General features: G+C 36.1%; 1 protein-coding gene across 2 annotated transcripts in view; it reads right to left on the reverse strand.

Moving 5' to 3' along the window:
• Positions 1-12,090, reverse strand: part of RAD54B (RAD54 homolog B) — a 99,832-nt gene that overhangs the window by 39,282 nt on the left and 48,460 nt on the right. For both annotated transcript variants that reach the window (XM_025393996.1, XM_025393998.1), the window contains one exon: positions 187-381. In XM_025393996.1, the coding sequence (XP_025249781.1) occupies positions 187-381 (195 nt within the window). The remainder of the gene's footprint in view (positions 1-186; positions 382-12,090) is intronic.

Genomic DNA, 12,090 nt, shown 5'->3' on the forward strand with positions numbered 1-12,090 from the left:
CATAAGATTAGCAGGCTCACTAATCATTATGAGATTATTTTATGTATTATACACAGTTGAAGCATGAACATCCATTAAAGAATACCTCATCATCTCTTTATAAAACCTAATTATATTTCATTTAGGTAACCAGAGATACATACTAATTTCAGTCCAAATTGTAAACATTAGGTAGTATCACAATACCTCTTCCAATGTCTTTGCCTTCCAAATTCTTTAGTATAAATGACTTTCCTTTTACAATAAGAACAGCATCACCTTCCCATTTTTTATGTTTTTTCTTTGAAGGCTTACACCAAACAACACTGAAATATTTAACTAGGCTATCAGATGTCTCTTCTTGTTCCTTGGACACTGCTACTTCTTTAGGAGTCAAATGAACTACAATTTAAAAAAAAAATTATTAAAAATGACTTTAATGTCTAAGTAGTAAGGTCATTCAAACACAAAAAGCACAAGAAAATTAGATTATATTAAGAAATAGTATGAATCATACTATTTCATACTATAGTATAATATCATATACTATATATATAGTATATGTATCATACTATAGTATGATAATAATCATACTCATGTTAGCATTTTATAAACTAAGAAATCCAAATATCAGGTGTTAATATTACCACAAGTACAATGACTGTAAATATCTTACTGTTCCAAAATGAAATAAACTCAATTGAAGTAGAATAACATAATAATCACTGTAAACATTTTAAAACTCTAAAAATTAAGATATTATTTCAATGTCTATAGCATGGAAAAATATCTAAAAATCAAATTTTGACAAAACTGATTTAATTAAGTGACATGACAAGCTGAGGAAAGGCAAAGATTACAGAGTTCTCTGAAAGTAAAACCTGAAATTTTTATTTTAATTGATAAATAAAAATTATATATATGTAGATGCACAACATTCTGTTTTGATATATGTATACACTGTGGGATGGCTAAATCAAACTAATTAATATTATCCATTACCTCACATATTTTCTGTGGTGAGAACATTTTTTAAAATGCTACTTTCTTAGCATTTTTCAAGTATATATTGTTATTAACTATAGTCACCATGTTATACAATAGATTTCTTGAACTTACTCCTCCTTAACTGAAATTTCGGATCCTTTGACCAATATCTCCCCAGTGCTCCACCTCTATCCAACTCTAGGTAACCATCATTCTACTTTCTGTTCTAAGAGTTTAACTTTTTTGAATTCCACATATAAGTGAGATCACAAAATAATTGTCTTTCTGTGTCTGGCTTATTTCACTCAGCATAAGGTCCTCCAGGTTTATCCATGTTGTCACAAGTGACAGGATTGCCGTTTTTTAAGGCTGAGTAGTGTTCCACTGTGTATCTATACCAAGAAGTTTTTAATCCATTCCTCCATTGATGGACACTTAGGTTGACTTCACATCTTGGCTATTGTGAAAAATACTCCAAGGAACATGGGAATGCAGACAGCTCTTCGACATACCAATTTGATTCTTTTTGTCTATATACCCAGAAGTGAAAGTGTTGGATCATATGATATGTTACTTTTTCAAATAAGAACAAGTATAAAACAACAAAGTAGAAATGAGAATAAATATTATTAAAATAATTTGGTATCCTGCTTCTTACACCTAACTTGTACACACTAGATTTTCAGTGGTTAGATAAAAGGTGGTTTAGCTGAAGACAGCAAAATCTCATTCCCCCCATTACTGAAGAGCTCTTCCCTATGTCTTTTATCTCATATACACTTTAACCATGGAAACTGTCAAAACAATAAAATTCAAAAAACAAAACGAAGCAATTTTTTTTCCTTTTTACTATTTTCCTATTTACTTAAATAGGAATAAGGCAGTAAAAGCATACAAAGTATAAAGATCAGAAAGAAAGAAAGAAAACGGGAGCATTTACAGATGTTGTAACTATTTACATAGAAATCCCCAGATAATCTAAAAATAAAGAAGAATAAATTTAGCAAAGTCACAAGATCAAGGTTCATATGCAAAAATCAACTGTATTCTTATAGACTAGCAAGAAATAACCAAAAATAAAATTTTTTAAATTCCATTCACAGTAGCTCCAAAAAACAGACATATGAAATACTTGGGAAAATATCTAACAAAAGATAACCCAGATCTCTACATTAAAATTTAAAAGCTTTGTTGAGAAAAAATTAACAAAGCTCTTATAAATAAGTACAGCTCCTATTTCATGAATTGGAACATTCAATTTTGTTAAGACAGCAATTTTCCCCAAAATGATCAATATATTTAACACAATACCAATCAAAATCCCAAGACACTTCTAGTAAAATTGGCAAGCTGATTTAAAAATTCATATGAAAAGAAAAATAACATAGAGTAACCAAAGCAATTTTTGAAAAGAACAAAGTTGGATGTTTACAATAATGCTACAATAATCAAGATAGTTTGGTACTGCCCCTCCTCTCCAAAAAAGACATATAGACATTCCAATGCATTGGAAGAGTAGCAAGAAATAGACCCGCTCACACATATACGGTGAAATTATTTTCAACAAAGGTGGGGAAGCAAATTCAATGAGGAAAAGAAAGTATTTTCAACAAACATTGCTAAACCGACTGGATATACATTTGGAAAAGATAAACATCAACCATTAAGTCACCCCATATACAAAATTCAACTCAAAATGAATGACAGACCTCAATGTAAAACCTAAAACAAAAAATCTCTAATAGAAAACACAGGATAAAATATTTGTAACCTCGGGATATACAAAGCTTTCTTAGAATACAAAAGCAAAAAATATAAAAATCAAAAATTATAAATCAACTTTTATCAGAATTTAAAACTTTTCCTTTTTGAAAGATGCCATTAAAAAAACAAAAGGGAAGCCACTGGCTGGGGTACAATATTCACAACATATGAATAAGACAAAGGTCTTGTATCTGGAATAATTATTCTTTTTTTTTTCTTTTTTTTTGAGACAGAGCTTTGTTCTGTAGCCCAGGCTGGAATGCAGTGGTGTGATCTCGGCTCACTGCAACCTCTGCCTCCTGGGTTCAAGCTATTCTCCTGCCTCAGCCTCCTGAGTAGCTGGGATTACAGGCGTGTGCCATCACACCTGGCTAATTTTTTTGTATTTTTAGTAGAGATGGGGTTTCACCATGTTGGTCAGGTGGGTCTTGAATTCCTGACCTCAAGTGATCCACCCACCTCAGCCTCCCAAAGTGCTGGGATTACAGGCGTGAGCCACTGCGCCCGGCCTAATAATTCTTATAGTTTCAAAATAAGACAACAAACAAATCAACAGAAAATAGGCAAAAGTCTTAGACAATTCAGAAAATGATATATACAAACAACCAATAAGCACATAAAACAATATTTAACATCATTAGTTACCCAGAAAATACATATTGAAAACCTGAAACACCACTTCACAACCATTAGGATGGCTGGGATCACAAAGTCAGATAATAAACAAGTGTGAGAAGGATGTGAATAAATCAAAACCCTCATACTCTGCTGGCAGGAGTATAAAACGGTGCAGCACTTTGGAAACCAGCATGACAGCTGCTCAAACAATTAAACAAGTTACCAAATGACACAGCAATTATACTCCTAAGTATATGCCCAAAAGAATAATAACATATGTCCACAAAAAAACTTGCATATGAATGTTTATAGCTAGGATTATTAATAATAGCCGACAGGTAGAAACAAACCAAATGTGCATGCAACTGACAAATGGTTAAACAAAATGTGGCATATGCATACAATGGAATATAATTCCATCACAGAATAAAGTACTAATACATGCTAAAACACGGATGAACCCTGAAAACACTTATGCTAAGTGAAAGAAGCCAGTCACAAAGGCCATATATTTTAGGATTCCATTCATATAAAATGTATAGAACAGCAAAATCTTACAGAGACAGAAAATAGATTAATGGTTGCTTAGGCTGGAGGGTAAGGATGGGGTTAGCAAGCAAGAGGGTGGTAGCTAAAGGTACAAAGTTTCTTTCTCAGGTATTGAAAATATTCTGCAATTGGCTGTTCTGACGGTTGCACATGGGACTATATTAAAAAACAATGAATTGTACACTTTACATGACTGAATCATATGGTATGTTAGCTGTATCTCAATAAAGTTGTTTAAAATACACACACACAATGAAGTAACACCACACATTGATTAGATTGACTAAAATTAAAAAAAAAAAAACTGACCACAGTAAGTGCTAGTAAAGATATAGAGCAACTGAAAATATCATATCCTGCTGGAAGGAATGTCAGACAGTACAACCAGTTTGGAAAACGGTTTGGCAGACTCTTTAAAAGTTAAACATACACCTACTATAACCAGCCGTTTACACTGCTGAGTATTCACCAAAAAAAAAAAGAAGAAGAAGAAAGAGAAGAAGAAAGAAGACATATGTCTTGAAAAAAAAAAATTTGTACATCTCTAAGCCAGGTAAATCAACCCGCCAAAAGCCTGAAAAATCTATCACTACTAGAATTCAGATAAATGGTACCTTCATTACTGGCATTCATGGATTTACAAAGTGAATCTTGGCTATCTTCAACCAGTAAATTATACTCAGAACCAACAAAGTTTTTTTCTGAGAAAACAAATGATTCACACCCAGTTTGAGTCACCTCTGTCTGGCATGACCCAGTGAACTCGGATCAGTTCCTGAAAGGATTCAGACTGCTAGAACCCTGAGCAGGAACCAAGAAGACGAAAGACTGAAGTGCAGCTCCTCCAGTTTTCTGACCCTCCTTCCCTAACGAGGGTGTATGGGTAACAGGTCATTTTTCAGATACTTTTTTGGGGGAAATATGCTTCTAATGTCCCAGAAAATGTAGTGGATAGGTTTTTACTCTCCTCTTTTCATATGTTATTGTGGATATATTTCTACATATTATTAGTCCCTTATTACTGGGCTTTTTTTTTTTAAGCTCTATTATACTCAATCTGCGCATCTCTGGTTATTTGTAGAAGACAAAGTCCAAGAAATGAAATTACCAGTCCAATGAATTTAAAGATTTTCAATTCCTGATTTAGACTGACAAATTTTTCTCCACGAAAGGTTGTATCAGTGATATTCCCACCAAGCAAGGGTGTCCACTTCATTACACCTGCGTTAGCACAAAACTTCACCTTTATCCATTTTTAACTATTTTATTTTTTAAATTTTCATACAGTAAAATAGACTTTTGGTGTACAGCTCTACAAATTTTAACACATGTATAGATTCACAGAACCACCATGACCACAATCAGGATATAGAATTGTTCCATCATCCCAAAAGAGTTCCTCATGCTATTCTTTTATACTCACACCCTCTCCCTACCCAAAACCCCTGCAATTACTGACATGTTTTCCATGAATATTGTTTTCTTTTTGAGAATGTCAAATAAATGGAATCATACAGTATACAACCGTTTCAAAAATGATTTCTCCCATTCAGCATAATATCTTTAGGATTCATCCCAAATTGTTGCCTGTATCAACAATTTGTTCCTTATTATTATATAGGATAGTGACAGACAATTGAGTTTTCAGCTTAATTTTGATAGCTTTGACTATCATAAAGCTTCTTTGAACTTTTTCTGTGAATTCATCTTTATCAATTTAGTTGGTAGAAATGGTATCTCCTTAATGCTGCAATTTGAATTTGATTAGTGATAGGACATTTTTAAATGTATCTTCATTTCCTCTTTGCAAGACGCTCCTAATTTCACATTACACGTAAAGAAGGTACCTGAGAAAAAAAGAAAAGATTCTCATCTCTTTAAAGTTTTAATCTGACCAGAAAACCCTCAACATTCAGTCAACATATTGCCAATATGTAGAATCTAAACCCTGAATTTTACTTAAAATATTTAAGTAAAAAATAGGCATAAAAAAATTTCAATTAGTAAGAACTGTTAAAGCAAAAAGGTCGGGCACGGTGGCTCACGCCTGTAATCCCAGCACTTTCGGAGGCCAAGGCAGGTAGATCACAAGATCAGCAGTTCGAGACCAGCCTGACCAACATGGTGAAACCCTGTCTCTACTAAAAATATAAACATTAGCCGGGTGTGGTGGCAGGCGCCTGCAATGCCAGCTACTCGGGAGGCTGAGGCAAGAGAATTGCTTAAAACCAGAAGGCAGAGGTTGCAGTGAGCCAAGATCATGCCACTGCACTCTAGCCTGGGCAACAAGAGCGAAACTCCGTCTCAAAAAAATAAATAAATAAAAATAAAATTAAAGCAAAAAATAAATCTACTGAATTTTAATATGTAAAATGCTAACAAAATACATGGAACATAAGTGTTGACTGTGCTGGAAGAATTAAGAATCCATTTAATATTTTCTTTAATAGGAGGTATTGACTAAGTTACGGGGCCGTTACAATATTTTAAATAAACCCACCTCATTTAAAAACTCCTCCCTCTTCTCTCTCAGCCTGGCCCCCACCAAAACAAAAAACAAAAAACAAAAAACAACAGCAACATGAACAATTTAACAGAGTGAAATAAAAGAGGTTGAAATAAGCCCACTCACTTACTAGAAATTATTGAACACTTTACTATACAGTCATGTACCACATAAGGTTTTGATCAACCACAGACCACATATATGATGGTGGTCCCGTAAGATTTTAATACCATATTTTTACTGTATATTTTCTATTTCTAGATATGTTTAGATACACAAATACCACTGTGTTACAACTGTCTACAGTATTCAGTACAGCAACATGCAGTACAGGTTTACAGTCTAGGAACCATAGGCTATATACCACATAGCCTAGGTGTGTAGCAGGCTATACTATCTAGGTTTGAGGAAGTACACTCCACGATATTCGCACAACGAAATCACCTAGCAATGCATTTCTCAGAACATATCCCTGTCATTAAGCAAGATGATTGTACTCTACATCAATATATCAACATGCTGTAGTAAAAGGGCCAAAGACAACTTGATTTTTTTTTTTTTTTTAAAGACAGAGTCTTACTCTGTCACCCGGGTTGGAGTGCAGTGGTGTGATCTTGGTTCACAGCAACTTCCACTTCCCAGGCTCAAGCGATCCTCCCACCTCAGCATCCTGAGTAGCTGGGACTACAGGCGTGCACCACCAAGCCCGGCTAGTTTTTTGTTTGTTTTTTTTTTTTTTGTATTTTCAGTAGAGACGGGGTTTCACCATTTTGCCCAGGCTGGTGTCAAACTCATGAGCTTAAGCGACTGGTCTGCCTCAGCCTCCCAAAGAGCTCTTAACAGGGTCACTCTTTGACTTCCTACTTAATAAACTCCTTTCTCCACAGTAAATCATGGGGAAAAAACATAGCATGGAAAAATAAGGTCAAGATTATTTTGTGATATATTTCAGGGAGAAACATGTATTGCAGGAAGAAACACATACATAAAAAGAGAAGTTTTTGGCCGTGCGCGGTGGCTCAGGCCTGTAATCCCAGTACTTTGGGAGGCTAAGGCAGGCAGATCACCTGAGGTCAGGAGTTCGAGACGAGCTTGGCCAACATGATGAAACCCCGCCTCTACTAAAAATACAAAAATTAGCCAGATGTGGTAGTGGGTGTCTGTAATCCCAGCTATCACCTGAACCCTGGAGGCGGAGGTTGCAGTAAGCCGAGATCACACCACTGCACTCCAGCCTCGGCAATAAAGCGAGACACAGTCTCAAAAAAACAAGAGATGTTTTCATACCATCAGAAGCTGTCTACCCCATTGTTTCAACTTCAAGTATCCAAACACTCCCACCCCCACACCGCCTCTGCTTCTTCAAATTCCCAATCATTCCTCAACTGCTCCAATCTGGCTTCCAGTAGTCGTTCCCCTGAAACTGCCCTGTTAAAGGTTACTAGGAGCTCTTCGTCTATAAACCCACAGGTTGTTTTTAGCCCTAATCAAAGTTCTCAAAAGCATTAGACAATGTTGACTACTTCCTCCTAGAAATACTGAACTATACTTTTGTAGCTTCTCTAACATCCTTCAAATTTTCCTCTTACCTCTTTGCTTGCTTCTTCTTAGACATCTTTGCCAGTTCATACTTCATCTACCTTTTATTTATTGGAGTTCTTCAGAACTGGCTTCTAGGCCATGTTCTCTCACTGTGCACCTCTTCTCTTTAAGTAGCCCATCCACTTCAGTGGCTTCAATGCCGCCCAGGTACTAACAACCTTTTTTTTCTCCAGCCCAGATTACAACTCTTGATCTGCATATCCAGTTGCCTCCCAGACATGTCCACACACCTCATAAACATCTCAAACTCATCATGTCCACGTATCTTTTCTCCAAAAATTGTTCCTCCTTTGGTTTCCCCATGTCTCGTCCTTATTCAAGCCAGAAAACTGGAAATCATCCTTGACACTCTCTACTTTTTCAGTCCCACAGACAATCAACCACAAAATTCAGATAATTCTGCCCCCCACCAGGTTTTCAGAGTTATGTATTGTATCCTTCTCCATTGCCTCCACTTTTTTCAACTCATCTCTGATCTGAATTTCGGTATTACGGCAGGGGCTTCCCAACAAGTCTACTGAGAGCTTCTTTTGCCACCTCTATTCTCTAAAGACGTTTTCCAAATTGTAGTTATCTATTTTTAAATGTAAATCTGATAATGTATCCCTCTTGCTTAAAATCTATGAGTCTTAGTAATCTTGAAGGAAGTATGCTATTTCCAGCTATAGAGACTTTTTCCTGTCTTCTTCTAATGCTCTTATCTAAATTAACTTCCACTCTCTGTACAACTTTAATTTCCAATTGCCAAATTAGACCTAGCCACCCTATTACCTCAGCATTATCTCAATAATTAGTTATGTAACAAATTATTTAATGTCAGCCTTCCCCAGTAATTTATAAAGTCCTGAGAGTCTGTTTCGATTTGTTCATCACCATACTCACAGAACAAGATACTTTTCAAAAACTGCTATTTTGACTCTAGGTACATTTTGACTAAATGTTTATAATTAAAATACAATTATCAACTAATTAAAATACAATTATCTAATTAAATACAATTAAATATAATTATCAACTGGGCGCACTGGTTCACGCCTGTAATCCCAGCACTTTGGGAGGCTGAGGCAGGCGGATTACCTGAGGTCAGGAGTTTGAGACCAGCCTGGCCAACGTGGCGAAACTCCGTCTCTACTAAAAATACAAAAATTAGCCAGGCATGGTGGTACATGCCTGTAGTGCCAGCTACTTGGGTAGCTGAGACACGAGAATCGCTTGAATCCGGGAGGCGGAGGTTGCAGTGAGCCAAGAACGTTCCACTGGCACTCCAGCCTGGGCAACAGAGCGAGACTTCGTCTCAAAAAAAAAAAAAAAGAAAAATACATATATATATACACACACACACACATATATAAATATATGTATATATATAATTATCTTTTAATGTTATAGCTCTTTTAGAATTTTCCAGTTTTCGCCAATTCTAAATCCAGTTTCAGAATTTTCTAGAAAGCCCCCTCACACACAAAAAATTATATATATATAAAATTGTTAGGGGTGGTTATTCTGGGACATAGCAAATTAGTCAATATTTTCATAATACAAGTAGTCTAGATATAGGAGGTTATGTTCCACTATCCTATGTTGCCAATGATCTTGTTTTTACCTTTTGGAGTTATTCACCCTCTCCATTCCCTGCTTTATGGCCTACATAATTTTAAAAATGGGACTAATTGGGAAAAAGAATATGTATCAATATACATATATATGTATTTATCTTAAAATTCATTTTCATTAAGAGTTGCGTTAGAATGTAACTCTGTCCTCATTTCCATTATTACCTAATTTTTCATTTTCATTGACAAAGACTTATTACCGGCCAGGTACAGTGGCTCACCCCTGTAATCCCAACACTTTGGGAGGCTGAGGCGGGCTAATCACGAGGTCAGGAGATCAAGACCATTCTGGCTAACATGGTGAAACGCCATCTGTACTAAAAATACAAAAAATTAGCCAGGCGTGGTGGTGGGCGCCTGTAGTCCCAGCTACTCAGGAGGCTGAGGCAGGAGAATTGCTTGAACCCGGAAGGCAGAGTTGCAGTGTGCCAAGATGGTGCCACTGCACTCCAGACTGGGCAACAGAGTCAGACTCCATCTCAAAAAAAAAAAAAAAAACTTGTTACCATCAGGATCATTTTTGAAGTAAATTTATAACAAAGTTTCAGTCACTTGTTTATGTACCATATTATTTCATTGATCAGTGAAAACTTTTATGAACTTGTTCTTTTATAACCATAATTTCTACCAAATGCAGTTTTACTGAGTCAAATTTTGCACAGCTAAATATTATCAGGATCGTATTAATCCAACAAGTTTTAGTCAAGAAAACTTACCAGTTTTTAGATAAATTTGTAGCTGTCATGGGTTAATCTTTGTTGTTTTACCAAGCCCAATCTTCCCAGATAAAGTTTTGAGGTTTTTAGCATTAACAAAAGACAGAATGCTTCCATTAGTTTTTGAACTCTAAAAAATTTTGCTGTGTGCAATTTTAGTCAATTTTAATTACTTCTCTTTTTGCATTATTTCTACCAGGAGCAGTCACTGTGCATTGAATTAAAAACTGACAAAATATTTCTGCACAGTTAAAATTTCTCTGTTTTTTCATTAGGTTATCTAAGAGAAAAACATACTTCCTCTTTTGCCCTAAAGAGCGGGTAAAAAGAATGTCTTCATCAAAAGGCTGGGAAAAACATCCTGGAGTAAAATACTGTATTGTATTCCCAGGGTCTAAGAGAATAGCTGTTATGTCTAAGACCCTCCCTGCCACTATCCCACCAGCTCCCAGAAAAAATGATGAATGAGATAACTAAATTCTGATAATTCAGAAATTACTTACAAGTAACTTTGAAATACCATAAGATTCTCAGATATACACTTTTCTTTTGCAGAACAGTAGAAGGGCATGAACTATGGAGACAGACTGGCTGGGTTAGAGTCTTAAGTCTGCCTCTTACTAGCTCTGTGACCCTGGATAAGTTACTTAACCCCTTTGTGCCAGTTTATAAATCTATCAAATGAATATAATACTAACACCTCACAAACCTACTGTGAGCAAGGATTAGTGAATATATGTAAAACACTTACAACAGTATTTGCCACAGAGTAAGTGCTCCCTTAATGTTTACACCATCGACGTTTGCCCTTGTCCCTTTCCCAATTACTCCCATTTTTAAAATTATGTAGGCCATACAGCAGGGAATAGAGAGGGTGAATAATTCCAAAAGGTAAAAACGAGATGGTAGGGAACATGGAATAGTAGAACATAACCTCCTATATCTAGACAACTTGTATTACAGAAAATACTGACTAATTTGCTATGTCCCAGAATAACCACCCCTAACAATCCCACTCTGTAATTTCTTAACTGTAAACTGGGTTCTGATCTATTTTCCCCTTGACCCTGTAATGTGCTTGCCAAATCAATACCAAAAAGTGGTCAGCATAAACAAGAGACTTGAAGGCCTATCTGCAAGATTCATAAGGCGGCTGGGCACAGTGGCTCACACCTATAATCCCAGCACTTTGGGAGGCCAAGGTGAGAGAATCACTCGAGCCCAGGAGCTCAAGACCAGTCTGGACAACATGGCGAAACTCTGTCTCTATAAAAAATACAAAAATTAGCTGGGCATGGTGGTGCACACCTGTGGTTTCAGCTACTCAGGAAGTTGAGGCAGGTAGATTGCTTGAGCCCAGGAGGCTGAGGCTCCAGTGAGCTGTGACTGTGCCACTGTACTCCAGCCTGGGTGGCACAGCGAGACACCATCTCAAAAAAAAAAAAAAAAAATCATAAGGGCAGGATGCTTAAAACCATGTTTTGATCAAGGGAAATAATGTCATTTAATATTAATAGTGGGCATTATCATCTTAATGAACAATTCCTAAGCTTAGCCACTCTAGAGTTGAATGACTTAATTGTACATCTCATAAACCTAAGCCTTTAATATTCTTTTTGGTTTTTTTTAATTGAAATGAGGTCTTCAGGTTGCTCTCGAACTCCTGGACTCAAGCAATCCTCCTGCCTCAGCCTCACAAAGTGTTAGAAATACAGACATGAGCCACCGCATCTAGCCTAATACTCTTTTGTTTAAC

Source organism: Theropithecus gelada, chromosome 8 (genome assembly GCF_003255815.1).
Source record: "Theropithecus gelada isolate Dixy chromosome 8, Tgel_1.0, whole genome shotgun sequence".
In the NCBI taxonomy this organism is placed as follows: domain Eukaryota; kingdom Metazoa; phylum Chordata; class Mammalia; order Primates; family Cercopithecidae; genus Theropithecus; species Theropithecus gelada.